Source organism: Gastrolobium bilobum, unplaced genomic scaffold, assembly GCF_033153095.1.
Source record: "Gastrolobium bilobum isolate Gb01-03AN ecotype WA unplaced genomic scaffold, APGP_CSIRO_Gbil_v1 utg90892, whole genome shotgun sequence".
Taxonomy (NCBI): domain Eukaryota; kingdom Viridiplantae; phylum Streptophyta; class Magnoliopsida; order Fabales; family Fabaceae; genus Gastrolobium; species Gastrolobium bilobum.
The window spans coordinates 1-15,560 of record NW_026895938.1 but is presented as its reverse complement, the minus strand read 5'-3'; the positions used below and the strand labels follow the sequence as shown (position 1 = coordinate 15,560).

Sequence of the window (15,560 nt, the reverse complement as noted above, 5' to 3'; positions counted from 1 at the left end):
ATACAACAAATTCCTAGACACCCCATGTAAAATTAACTCAAATTTTGCATATATGAGAGTTGTTATTCGCAAATTATAATTAATCTGAGTTGCATATATGTGACTATTCGAGTGTAAGCTCTCTCTTTGTTTCCATCTCAGAAAGTTTCATATAAATTAATAACCTTTCGCAATTCAATGGAGGATTCTGAACTCAACAATATGTCAGAAGCCAAAGGATGACCAGCAATCACTTTAACTTCTAGCCCTACAAGAATCGTTGAAGCATGAAAACAACTGCAAAAAAATATTTCAACATCATTTCTTGGGTGTAAGCTCTAGCAAACTCCACACTCTCACCTAGAAAGAGAAACTAACAGCAATTAGACTTCATTTTTAGTTTCTGTACAGATATGAATTATAAATATGCCAGAATCAAACATACTAAAGAAGCTAGTTACCCGGCCAAGCAATAGTTCTCCAAGTACAAAATCAGCTATGTCATTGGGCACTCAGTGGCACCAAATATAAGCTTATGAACCCCATCTTACATGTAACACATGTAAGATATGTTTGGTTCACCGTAGACCTATCAAATATATTTTTAGTGATGATAAATCATCAGATAAACAATGAAAATAGACAAGGTTTGGGGTTAACAGCCTTTACGGAAAAAAAGACACAATTTTTTTTAAAAAAAAGCTGAAAGAAAAAATAAACAAAATAAATAATCAAAGATAGTATGATTTAAGATAATGGACATAAATTAAAAACGACAAGCAAAATAAATTAATTTGAATTAATATGAAAGAACGAAAACTTTATTGCTTGTTCTAGAGTAACTAAATTGCAACATTTGAAATTACCTTAAATCAAAATATTCCCATTTCTTCCTTGTGTGATTGGGCACTCATTTTTCTGGAAGGGGATATTACAGGGACAAATATTTGCATCCAGCTCAAGTATATATTTTTATTACACTGATTTAAAAATAGTACATACCAAAGGGAAGAAAAAAGAGATAAAATTTCCAATAATATTTTTATTAATCTGGGCAAGCAATAATGAGTAAACTTATTCTAGTAGTAGCAATTAGAAAAACAAGTTAAAGGAAGAGAGAATGAAGAAAAATATACAGTAGTAGTAATAGCAGTAGTTTAACATATAAACGGTGCAAAAGAATTAACAAAGATGCTCTCACATGCTTCATGCTTCAAGCTTTAACCTACAAATGGATGATTGAATGAGAAGCACTTCATCTCAACTTCTTCAATGAGTGGCTTTTTCAATTCATTTATCTCCTCTTTATAACTTCTCTTCTGATCTATAGTATAGCAATATCAGATCAAATTCCCAAGGTTTACACACACACACTTTCCCTCTATCTTATTTTTTATTCTATATTGTTATGGCAGAGTCTTACAAGCTTCTCTTATTATCTGCAGCCTTATGTTGTTTATATGGGAAATTCTTCACCCAACAACATAGATAAATGCCCCCATAAATCAGTGCATAAGATTTGAGCTTTAATCTTATGCAAAGATAAATATACCAAAAAGACAGAGCTATATGTCTGTATTATATAGCAAGTTCGATGTACTACACAAACTGTTGTTAATTTCCATATCTAGCAAGTGTAAATCATCCCCCTGCCAGATAACACATACAAAAAAGAAAAGAAAATTAATAAATAGGAATGAAAACCATATAGCCCCTTTGTTTTTCAGTGTACGTAAGAAAAAAAAAAACTACTTGGGGTACCTTTTCTCAAGGAGTATCAATTATGGGAGCACTCAAAAATATGATTGTCCCTCATCTCTTATCTATATGGGCAAGGCCATGATGTTATTTTTTTTTAGTGTTCAAAATATTATTGCTCCTTCCAACTATCTTTCTCAGCCTAACCATAGTACATCATGCATTATATCAATCCTTATTTCACGCAAGCGGAGACAATCCTCATTAACTAAATGGGGAACGAAAAACCATAAATCCCTAATATCACCAAAGACCTTACAAATAAAAAATTGAATTGCCAAAAAATTGAATTGCCAATATACAAAGATGAAGGTAGTTCTCACCTTTGTTCGACGCTTCAATGTGCGCATATGCCGAATCACTAAGCAAAACAGGCTGGAATCTCATGGGTCCACATAAGTCAATCATGGGTCCACAAACCCAAAATGACATTCTGTATGATTAGTACCGTCACTATTCCGAAATTCCTAGAATATCCGGATATATGTCGGGGACATATCCGGATATCCATATCCGGATATCGATATTCGGATATCACCAGACCCCATATCCGGATATCCATATCCGGATATTTCACGACAGAATGCAGTTCTGCATTTTCGCGAAGATATCACTTAAATGTTGGGTTTTTAACCCATTACAACGTCCATGCATGCATTTTTAAAGGCTTTTATGTTCATGTTCAGGTTGGATACTTGTTTAACCCATTAAGCATGACAAGACACCTTTTTTATCAATTAAAACTCATGACCAATGGTTGGTAACACTTACCCAAGCTTTAAAACAGAGAAATGAGTGCTCTTGGAGCTCACCAACATCCTCCAAGGTTCTGACTTTGAAGATGCACGAAAATGGCACACAACAATGGTTCCTTTCCTTCAAAGATTACTCCTTGAAGCTCAAAATTCCTTCACAAAGGCTCCACCCTCCCAACTCAGCAACACAGCCCCTAATTCTCACCAAGGCAGACCTCAAACTCAGAAAGGTGAAGGCTTTCACCCTCCAAACACACACCTCTAAGTGTTTACAAGGTTTAAAGAAAAGAATCCATGGTAAATGAGGTGACTTGGGAGAGTTTTCATGCAAGAAGGCCAAAGGAAGAAGGTGGCAGCTCACACTCAGCAAATTCTCACGTAGAGAATGTCAAGTTTCTAACCTAGAAACTTGTACACACCTATATATAGTCTAATTAGTTTTAATCGCACAATATTAGCGTTAATTGCTACGATTAGCATTTTAATCCCAAACTTAGGATTCTGAACCTACTCATTTTTCTAAGATTTATCATATTTTTATTTTATTTTTCGCAGCTCCTTTCCGATACTCGCTTTCCATAGCCAGTATCAGATTCTGGCACCAGTTCTCATTATTTTAACTTGAAACTCGTTTTACAAGTCCTACATATTATTCTAGGAATATTCATGCACTTATTATAATTTTCCGGGATACTTCATCGGTACGCATTTATACCGAGTAGCAGAACCGGTATCTGCACTTTTATTCCGAAAAGCGACTTTCAGAATTCTTAATCACTTTCTATATTTATTTTAGCCTTCTCATAATTATTAAGGTCAATTATGGAATTATTTCATAATTTCACGCATTTAATTAATTATTTTCCTTAATTAACGGTGCGGGTTCTTACACCAAAGATTACCCACATTTCAATGGTACCTTTGGGTTGTACGCATTCTCCAGCAAAACCAATTAAATCTGAACATCCAGAGATTAGATGTTCTTCTGAGATGTGCATCGCGTGGAAGGTATCCCAGAAAATAGTATCAGCAGAACTGCCATTATTAATCATAATACATTTTACTTGGAGATTAGCCATGCAAGCTGAGATCACTAAAGGGTCATCGTGGTCTGGAATGATGTCACCATAATCATCATCGTCAAAACTTATGGCCTGCCTTTGGACACGAGAAGTGGAAGGGCGAGCATGATCGTACATTGTCATTACTGATTTTAAATGCTTTTTGTGTTGGGAGCTGGTCGCGCCTCCTCTTGTCGTTCCACCGGCGATGGTGGCCAAGACGCCTGCCGCATTATTGGGTAACAGACGTGGTTGCTGTTGCGTGATGCGCTGTCTATTTTTCAATGGAGTTCCTTGGCGTCTGTCAGTAGGATCGTCCCGTGCGGTGGAGTTCATCTCTGGATGTGTTCAAAGGAGTATAATTGTCATATCTTTCCCATTTTCTTTTTTCACAGAACTTTCGCTGGACGTTCTTTTGGGTATCTCTTTCAAAGTTATTCTTGTCTGCTTTGATATTGGAAATTTCACGTGAGCGATTATAATCTTCCAGATTAAAAATTTTGACTGATCGCACACGCAATTCTTCAATGGTACGTGGTCGTTGTTTGGCTAATGACATAGAGAAAGGGCCTTCTAGTAATCCCTCAGTAATGAGATGTAAGGAGACTTGTGGATCTAAGTCTTTGACGAGGAGTGCTTCATCAAAGAATTTGTTGAGGTAATCACGCAATGTTATGTTTGGTCCTTGTCGCACCATTTTCAACGCGTGCGTGGATTTGTATTGCGCTTTGCTTGTTGCGAACCGTATAAGAAATTGGCTGGTTCCATCCTCCCAACTTTGTACTGAGTTGGGTGATAGCGCGAAATACCACCTAAGTGCTGTCTCCTTTAAGGTTGTTGGGAACAACCGACCTACTATTGGGTCAGCTACATCTTGTGCCATCATGTTGGTATGAAATTGTTCCAGATGTTCCTGTGGATCTCCCTTCCCGTTGTACTTTTCAGTTGTAATTGTAACATCTCTAGGGATTGGGGTGTTCATCATACATGGAGTAAATGGATTGAGAATTCGAGAAACTGTCCGAGAATTCCCATGAGAATTCTCATTAGTATACTTCAATTCTTCACCTTTTTTGTTTTTGTGACCCGAAGGTCCACGGTCGCCCGTAGAATGTTCCTGCACCGGTTCACTGTCATCAAAATTTTCCAGATTTATTTCATTCTCAGGCTCTTTGTCTTTTCTTTTTCTTTTTCTTGGTTTCTTTCTTTAGCCTTTTAGAGGATCTTTTCATTTGGAGGGTCCTTTTAGAGGATCCTTTTTCTTGGAGGGTCCTTTTAGAGGATCCTTTTACTTGGAGGATCTTTTTAGAGGATCCTTTCATTTGGAGGATCCTTTTAGAGGATCCTTTCATTTGGAGGGTCCTTTTTATATGATCCTTTCATTTGGAGGGTCCTTTTTAATATGATCCTTTCACTTGGAGGATCCTTTTTGAGGATCCTTTCATTTCGAGGGTCCTTTTTATAGGATCTTTTCACTTGGAAGGTCCTTTTAGTGGATCCTTTCACTTGGAGGGTCCTTTTACTTCGAGGTCATCGCGCTTTACTGTATCGCGCCCTTATGTTTGGGCAAGTGAGATCATGTTTGATCCTGTCTCTTTATTTGTATACGCGATGAATATAGTAATCATATATGCATGTGCGCTATATATATATCAACAATGTAGAAATCTGCAATCTTTATTTGATAATTTTGGAAAGACAAATATTTCTCAAACAGAAAAGACTTAACTATAAAATATCTTAAGCTTATCTGCGTTCCATGTGCGCGGGATGGTAAGCCCAGACAAGTCTCGATGACATATGCACCTTTATCAGTCTTGCTTTGGATGCGATATGGACCTTCCTAATTTGCGGCTAGTTTACCTTGTCGCGCGTTCTTATTTCCAATGTCCGCTCTTTGTAGGACTAGGTCTCCTACGTTGAAACTTCGTTTAATAACTTTTAAGTTATAACGCGCTAGCAGTACCATAAACAATATCATTCATAATGATAGAAAATGTACCATTCTTAATACTGAAAATAAATCCATCTCGTTCTAAACAAGAAATTGAAATAATGTTTCTAGAAATACTTGGAACATAAAGACATTTATTCAAATGCAGAAAAGGCCCGTAGGCAAAATGAGGTCGGCTTCTCCAATAGAATGAGCAGCAACTCTTGCTCCATTACCAACGCGGAGGTCCACCTCGTTCCTCTCCCAATGGCCTTTCTTGCCACAATGGAAGCACTCAGCATCGCCTTTGTCCTTGGATGCTTTCTTACCCTTCTTGTTGCCCTTCTTCTTCTTGGATTTTCCTTTGGGCTTAAGGGAGTCACCTTTAGCAGGCCCCTTACCCTTACCCTTGGCCTTGCTAGGCCCACCAATCAGAAGAGCTTGTGTCTTATCCTTCTTGATAGACACTTCAGCAGTTGTTAACATACTTAACAACTCAGGCAAGCTCACTTGCATCCCATGCATGTGGTAATTCATGATGAATTGACTAAAGGAAGGTGGAAGTGAGGTGAGCACTAAGTCATTACTTAGTTCGACATCCATGATAAAGCCTAGATTTCCTAGCTTCTCAATCAGACCAATCATCTTAAGAACATGACTGCCAACAGACATGCTCTCAGACATCCTGCAAGAGAACAATTCTCTTGAGGCCTCATACCTCTCATGCCTGCCTTTAATGTCATACAACTCCTTGAGATGTAAGACAATAGAGGGAGCATCCATATGCTCATGCTGCTTTTGCAGTTCAGGCGACATGGATGCCAACATGATGCAGACAGCCAACACATTGTCATCCATGTGATGTTTGTGGGCCTCAAAATCAAATTCCGCGAACCCATCTTCCCCTTCCCTAGGAGCTACGGGTAATTCAGCATCTCGGACGTAAGCAATCTTTTCGGCCCTTAGAACAATTCTTAGGTTCCGATACCAGTCCATAAAATTTGGACCGGTCAGCTTGTTCGTATTAAGTATGGAGCGCAGTGACAGTGTATTAGTCATACTAATTAACTGAAAAATGTAAAGATAAAATTAATTAATATTTGGTCATGTAGTAAAAACAAATTATTAAAGACTTCAAATAATTTTTCCCCTCCCACTATTTTATCTAAGTCAATGACCCTTCATTTTGACTTAGGGTTATTCTACTTTTAGAATTTACCTTAGTGGGATTAAGAATGCGATTATTTATTTTAACCCCCGTCTGAGACCGCAAGATTAATTTAAATAATGGATTGATCTTTATCAATGGTATCTCATACCCTTTCTTAACATTAGGTTGACAACTCCTTGTCACTTAGTGGTGCATCTCATGCAACCAACCTAGCACTATTACCCTAAGCACATAAGGCCGGCTGGGCCTGCAGCTTATGTCTCAGTTAAGCACTAACCAGCACCCCAAGTGTCTTACACTTCTAATACTACTCTTACTCAACGAAATAGTGGGTCCCAACTGGGTTGTAGAGCACCACTATTTAGAGGAGGTTTGAGTAATATTGGTGGTGGGAGGTAACCATGCGCTTTTAATTTTATTCATTTTAAGGGTTCATTTTATTAAGGGTTTATTAAGTCTCATCAAACGCATTAATATATTATCATGCTAGGCGTAACCTATGTCATACATCTAACGGTTTAAACTAGTCGCAATTGGACTTGCATAATAATCATACAAACGCGATTTAGTCCAACTCATGCATACTAGACGTCATAAGTCATAAAGCATACATATCGCGATACTCTATCTCATGCATACTAGTCGTATAATAATATACATGCAAATAAAACAGTTTTATTTTGAGATAGTCATGGTGCTCACTCTTTTGTCCATCTTGCTTCTCAAGCCTCGGCTTCTTGTCGTCTATACGCCACTAGCCTAATTTCTCTAATTACAATTAAAGAAACTCCAAAACATCTTGGAGGGACAAAATTTAAAATACAAAATTTAAATTACAAAATTTGAAATTCAAATTACATCTCTTTTAAAAGAGGCCAAAATTACACATTAATTTAAATTTGAAATTTCAAATTCCGGGCACCATGACCATCCCCTTCCTCTTTTGCACCTGAAATGTTAGACAACTCACAAGTACAAAATATTATCACATAATATATATTTTTCACGTATGTCTTGATATTTAACAATTAATTATCAAAACATATTTAAAATTTAAAACTTTTCTTAATTTTTCAATTGGCCGAATTATATAACAATTAACCCAATGGGTGCAGCTCAGTTGGTAACTTGGCACTGAGTTAGTGGGGTTGGACATGTGTTCGATTCCTGCTGAATGCATTTTTGGGGAGGGGGCTGAACCTTTAGCCATCACTGATCCCCCGCACTCCGGATTAGTCCCATAGCCGGCTCAAAGAGTCGAAGCTCGTGGGGATACCGGAGGGAGCCAACTCGCCTCTAAGAGGTAATTAGGGTTGGGTAACTCCAAAAAAAAATAAAAAATATATATAACAATTAATATAATTCTAATTTTGTTGACTCTTTCTCAAAGAACACAAAATTAAATCATGCATATAGCCATCAACACTTCATGGCCGAACCATATACTCATGTATATGAGATTAATTTTCGAAAAAATTTATTTCATGCTCATGAAACAATTCATGGAGAAAAAATAAGAAAACAATCAAGGTGTTCAAAACACCTTTCATGGTCGAAAAGGTGCTTCCTTTTAAAACTTTTATAAAGAAAAAGACAACCATGAATATGAATGGATGCATGAACATGGCATTCGAAATAACATGTTCATAAAAACGAAAACTTTAACCGTTTAAAGTATTGTAAATTAGAATCCATTCATTACAAATTGAATCTTTAACCTTTAAAGAGATTTTAACCGTGAAAAATATGATCACAAACAAGGTACCATCACCCGTCGATGGTAAAGCAACCGGGCTCTGATACCATTTGAAAGTTCGAAATGGCCTTGAAGGGCGATGCATGCAAGAGGGAAAAACAAAATTTTTCTTTGCGGAATATACATGCACATCAAGATCATGCTTTAGGAAAGCATGATGTTACCTTGTTCGTGAAATCACCAGATGATCAAGGCCGGTCTGAAGGGTTCAGACCCTCTAACGTTGATCCACACCACCCACTCGTCTAGGTGCAAGAACTCCTTCTTGTGAAGCCACCGGATGATCACCACAAAGAGGCTTGCTAGGCGCTCTATGTGTGAAGATGGAGGCTAGGTGAAAGTGTTTGAAAAAGTGAAGCTCTCAATTTGAAAGCTTCACAAGTGGCGCAGGAGAGAGGAGAGAATAGGCTAGGTTTTCAGAAAAACCCTTGGAGGAACAACTGATCACATAGGTGCATAAGAGGAGAGTATTTAAAATAAAATACCAATCAGATTTTTCTCCTAAAAATCTGATCATTAGGCGCCAGATTGGAGATAGAGAAGTGGAGCTGTTTTATTTCAAAAATTGCTAACAGTCTCCTAGAATATTCTCTTGAGAATTGGTTCAAAACCTATTCAAAATTCTGATCAGAAATCTTCATAAGATCAGCTATATGGTGCGCCCCATATAGCCCAAAAAGGTGACCAGATACATCTGAGTAGTTGCATTCAAATTTGAATCAACTCACTCAGATTTTCTCCCAACTGACTGAATCTTCTGGAGTTGATTTTGATGAGCAAATCTTGCTCACCAACAACCCAAATCAGCGCCATATATGGCCTTGGATCTTGTCCAAAAGATTCTCTCATGATACTAGTGATTTGTTCCAACAAGATCTCATATTATCCTTTTGTTATGAAACAACCTTTCATAGGCAATTCAAATTCAAATTCAAATATTTGAATTCAAACATTCAAATATTCAAATTCAAATGTTCAAACATTCAAATTCAAAATTCAAATTTTCAAATTTCAAAATTCAAATTTCAAATTCAAAATTCAAAATTTAAATGTTTGATAATTAATTTAACTAATTAAATTAATTAGTAATGTCTTTGGACTATCCAAGCCCATTACAATGAACCATGCGCCCTCCACCCCTTTAGGTGGAGTTCCAAACAACTTCTTGGGCCAATAACTATTATTAGGCTCAATACCTTTAATGCTAGAACATCTAGACAATTAGGTGTTTGTGTGTGACCCATTAGGTCCAACTTAGCCACTGACATAAATGGGCTTGAGCCTAATAAGCCCACAACCCATCTAATGACAACACAGAGCACTAGCAATGCTTTGTTGCCCCAGAACTAGTTAGATTAATGATTTGATCATCCTATTAAACATATTTGGTTGCCGTATATATTTCCTTTCGTCTCGGTTACCTTCCCATAAAACCTAGGGTAAGGAAGCGTATCAACCCCTGCGATTTAGGGTAAGCTTTATTCGAAATAGGGAATCTTCAATTTACAGACTCTAAAGGCAGATCATCTCATGATCTCTTTTACTATGCATAGATTCCCAAGTCCCTGTAAATGTCATTGTTGGACGTTTAGCAAGTGCACTAGTCGTACAAGTAATAAAATGATGAGTAAAGATCGTTCCCACAAGGAATTGTGTTCAAACACTAATATACCATAGAAAACTAATTTGAATCAAATAAGAGTTTGTAAAAATCATGAATAATTTGTCACCAGAAAATTGATTTTGAGTAAATTGACACAAAGTAAATATGGATTAGGAATTAATAAAAACAACAAGTAGTCAGAAAACAACTTTCCTCCATGATATCCCATATAAAAAATTGATCATATGATGAATTCCTTTCCATGTGATGTTAATCAACCTTTTACTTATCATCAAGATGTAATCCCTTACTACCCTGATAGAAACATTAATCAGAAACCCCAATCCCTTGGTGATTTCTTTCTTAATACATGCATGAAATACTAAGGTTTTAAGATTACATCAGAACTCTAACATCAATCCCTTGAGTACTAGAATTTTGATGTTGAGATTATCAAATACAGAAGTCATATAAACATCCCTGTTCTATACTACTTCTTTGATAGAAATCATTAACTCAGAAAATCTCAAATCAGCACATGGAAAGTATTTCATCATATTAATCAAATCAACATAATATTATCATGGAGTTCCATTGCATTCAAACTACAAAGACTCTACTCAGACATGACTAAGGAATAAATAAGAGAAGAAGAAACAAACTTCATTTCCATGTTGAAAGTCTTCAATCTCCAAACTATTACAAGGAAATCCTAATACAAAAAACTAAGAGAATTTAGAGAGAAGTCAGACTAAATTTTAGAGAGAGAGAGAGTTCAGATCCCCCAAGATCCTTCTCTAAGTGTCAAGGCTTTGCCTTATATAGTGTTACAATTAAAAACAGAAAACTGATATGGGCGCTAAAACGTCCATAAGTGGCCGTTTTAGCGTCCATGCTTTACGTATGCTCAACTGCTTTTAACTGATTTCAACGCTAAAACGTTAAGGAATGACCGTTTTAGCGTCCAAACTTGGTGAATGCTCAACTAACTTTAACTGACTCCAACGCTAAAACGTTTGATTTGGACGTTTTAGCGGTGAAGACCAGAATCTTTTTCCACTTTAGGGCGCTAAAACGCATATTGCAGGCCGTTTTAGCGTCCAAGACCAGCAATTTTCCATCTTCTTAGTGTAGCAGCGCGCTAAAACGCTCTGTGTGGACGTTTTAGCGCTCATCACCAGCAAGTTTTGGCCTCTTTCTGTAACAGGGCGCTAAAACGCTCAGTGTGGACGTTTTAGCGCTCAACACTTAGGCAATTTTTCTCCTCTTGAGCTCCAGAATATTCTTCCTTCTCCAGTTGTCTTTCAGGCTTGCTTTTCCTACAAGAATCATACAAATTTCCAATAAAGCTCTTGAACTTGTAATTGAGGATATCTTAGGACATTAACCTTGTTTTTCATCATTTAATCACACAATTTGATCCTAATTCCTGCTAAAAACCATGATGAACTAAAGGTTCATCACAATTCCCAGATTTGAATATTGCTGTCCTCAGCAATAGCTTTAAAGACAGAGAAATACTTGAGATTCTTACACATGAAATTTATGAGGTTGGATTGAAATATGACAGATTAACTTTCCAAGATACAATCTAATAACCCAGCAATCTATCTTTTACTATGACTTGCTTAACCTCATTACAATGACTTTCAACAGATCAGTAAGATGAAATGCAGAGACCTTCAACACAAAACACCCCCTCACTTGGAACTTCTCAAAAATTGTGAGAATAAACTCTCTTGCACTCTAGTGTCTAAGGGTGTACTCGTCACTCAATCTCCACTGCACTCAAACTACTATAAGCTTGCCCATCTTCTCACTTTCCATAGTTACAGTGATTCATAAGCAGAACAAAAGAGGCTTTGGTGGTATGACTTGACTAAGAATAGGATTTTGTATAGAAGAAGGAAAAATGGCTTGGCATGTAGTTGGTTAAAGGTAGGATTTGATGTTGCAGAAGGTTAGATAAATGGATCAGATTCAGATAAGAGGAGGATGACTATTGAATTTATCTATGTACTCCTTAATCCTTCTCATTCTCTTCTTCCTTTTCATTTGCTCTTTTCACCACCTTTTCTACAACTTTTCTTTTTCTTGAACTTCCTTCCTCCTTTTCTTCCAACTTTCAACACTTTGTGTTGTTTTGATTTCCCTTTTTCCTCATTTCCTTTTTCTTTTCCTTTTCCAAACCAAGCACTTTGTGCCTTTACTTCCTCATTTCCCTTTTTTTTTTTTTTTTATTGCATTCTTCTTTTTCTCCAAATTTCCAACACTTAACACTTAATATTTTTGTTCATTGCAGAAACACCTTTCCTACAGAGCCTTCCTCCTTACCCCTTATCTGAACACATAATCTGAAAATTTAGGATCTGGAATAAGTGCAGGGCTCTTAGTTTTATCACAAAAATTCTGGCTTAAGGCTTCCATGCAATAAGAAAATTTGGTTCAAAAGAAAAATGCCTCAATGAGCTCTACTTTACAAACCATGAACTATTTCAAGTTAGAAACAGGGCAAGTTCTAGAGTTACTCATACAGTGAAGTGCTCTCTGAACAAAAAATTTTCTGTATAGGCTCAATGTCTCACAGTTCAGAGTGCATGCTTGAATTCCTCTATATACATCAACCTGATCTCTCTACTCCTCACATAACATGAGTCATGCAAACATATCATTTAGCACATATGCAGGGATTTCAAATTGCATCAACAAATGTTTAATCCATCATGTAAAACTTTGATCATCCTATCCTCATAAAATTCACATCATCTCAACTCTAAATCCAACCTTTGTACATATAAAACACTTCCTAAACTACCTAAAACTATATTCACAAGAATTTTAAAAGAAAGGATTGAGATGTTTCCCTGTTTGTGGCTCATCAACTGTGTGTCATCATCAACTGTGTGATTCCACCATAATCATGTCATTCATTCACACCCATTCCCAAATTTAAACGTTGCTGTCCCCAGCAACTAATTTAAATCTAAAAAGCAGTTGACAAATTCTGAAACACATACACATATCAACAAATAGCATCAGTACTATTTTAAAGTGCATCATTCAAACAGAGAATCTCAATGTACTAACAAATATACAAAATGAAAATAATACCACAATCAACTAAAAATATCCAAAATAAAACCATAAAACAGAAAATGTATAAAAACAAAATGAGAAGTCTAATCAGTGGACTCGTCATCATCACTAAACACCAAATATGATCCTGGATCAACAGTAGGCAAGGGGTTGTACTCAGGATCAACACCCCTGTCCTCATCCATAGCACCAGCATCAGCAGCAGCAGCAGCAGTGGTCTCTGTGGTAGTAGCATCAACACCAGGCTGTCTCTCTGGAGTGGGTGCAGCATGAGAAGATGTAGCACCATCAGTAGGCGCAGCTCCATCCACATGATCAGCATAGTGAGTCCGGGCCATTGCCTCAAAGGCTTCTTCCTCATCAGAATGAGGGTATACAGCAGGCTGATAATCAATAACATCCAAGCCCTGAGCCTCACATATAGATTTCAACATCGTCACCATGTATATCTGAAATGAGTGCTGGCTGGACTGCATAAACCGGAGACGCCTGCGCAAATGTCTCATTCGGAAGTCAGTGTTCACCATCCATTGCTCCCCTGTCCTTAGCCTTTCTTCAATTTCATCATCACTCTGAGTTGTAGATTTCCTACCAGGAGTCAATCCTGTGACCTCCCCTCCTCCTATCTTCAATTGCTTTGTAATCATGGCGGCATCAATTGTAGGGTGCAATTTAGTTGGTGCCCCATTATCAGTAACATCTACACCAGCTTTCTGACAAAGCAACTGAATCAAGGAACAGTGACCCAAAGCAGCAGAGTCACTGTCAGAGTGAGCCATATCATAAATGCTGTCCTGAAGGAGAATAGGAAGTTCCACCTTCGCCCTTGTCATGATAGTGTGAATCAGGACAGCTCTCTTCAGGATAACCTCTGCCTGGTTGGAAGAGGGCATGACATTTGAGATTACAAAGTGAAACCAGACTCTAGCCTCACCATTTAAATGCCTCAACCAAATCAACTTAGGAGCAACCTTATCCTTGGTTAACTCCCAAGTTTCACCAGGTTTGGCTATAGTCTGCAAAATAGGCTCAGCTGCCCCCATCTTGGTCCAGGTGTCAAAGTTTGGGTCACTCCTCCTTGGTGGAATTTCAATATTCTGCCAGTTTCTCCTGAACTCACAACTGGCATTGTGGATATAGTCACAGAACCTTATCTTCAGCAGCTTTTGGATAGTGTGAGCATCATACTTCACTTTCTTTCCCCTCACCCAGCTAGTGAAGGTCCTCTGGCCTCCTTGATCTCCATTAAATGCATTAGCAAAGAATTCCCTTGCTATGTTAGGACTGCTATCACCCAGTATTCTTCCAAAAGTTGCCCAATCCCTGGTCTTCAGCTGAGACTGAAACTGGGGATATTCATCCTGTTCTAGAACAAATTTTCTTTCTCTAACAAATGGCCTCTTGGAAGTCTTGTCAGTATACCTTTTCTCATGTTCCTCACTTTTCCAAAAGTGAGCATCAAACTGTGGGGTAAGCTCAGCTTCAGTATCTCCTCCTTGATTCACTCGTGCTCGCTTCTTAAATCTTTTTTTTCCTTTTGTAGCAGGAGCTGGTTGAGAAGGAGAAGACATTGTACCTACACAACAAGAGAAAATCAGTCCAAATGTCAAACAATTACATATCATGAATCCAATTCCACAATCCTAGATTTAGAACTCTTGTAGTGGGGAATTTTGATCAAAACATGTATGAATTACAACCCCACAATGCCATAATGTAGACCCTCAATTTTGTATGATACGCTGGGTTGTTGTTTGAAGACGACTGAGAACCAACACTCACTGGATTTGTTGTCTCATTCCCAAAATACCAGTCAAAAGTAAAAGTTCAGGAGAATAATACCAATAAAACTCAATCAACATGCAATCCTGGTGTTGTCAGTGAACGCTAAAACGCTCATGATGAACGTCTTAGCGCGCACAACCAGAGAGTTTCATAATGATGGAACTCTGGGGACGCTAAAACGGTCATGGTTGACGTTTTAGCGCCCAGCACATAGCAAAAAATTTCTCTTTGATTTTTCAAATTTTTTTTTTCCTTTTTCTTCTTCCTCTTATGGATATGGTATGAACATGGAATTACATACCTAGTACAGTGGGTTGCCTCCCACTCAGCGCTTGTTTAACGTCACGAGCCTGACGGTTATGATCTATTTTACCTCTAATAGAGCAACTGTCAGTAGTTGCCTATCCACAGCACTTCCAACATATAACTTCAATCGTTGACCATTGACTGTAAAACTTCTGTCCGAATCCAAAGAACTGATTTCTACAGCCCCATATGGTTTCATATCCTTTACCACAAACGGTCCAGACCATCTAGACTTTAACTTCCCTGGAAACAGCTTCAATCTGGAATTGAACAGAAGTACTTGATCCCCCACCTTGAAGTCTCTAGGTGTGATCTTCCTGTCATGCCATAGCTTTGTCTTTTCCTTATACAAACTGG

General features: G+C 37.6%; 1 protein-coding gene across 1 annotated transcript; it reads right to left on the bottom strand.

Moving 5' to 3' along the window:
* Positions 1–3,857: 3,857 nt before the first annotated feature.
* LOC133296884 (uncharacterized) lies at positions 3,858–4,670 on the bottom strand (the record flags this gene model as incomplete). Its single annotated transcript, XM_061495930.1, has 1 exon — positions 3,858–4,670. A coding segment is annotated over one exon (813 nt), but the record flags the coding sequence as incomplete, so codon positions are not given.
* Positions 4,671–15,560: the final 10,890 nt, after the last annotated feature.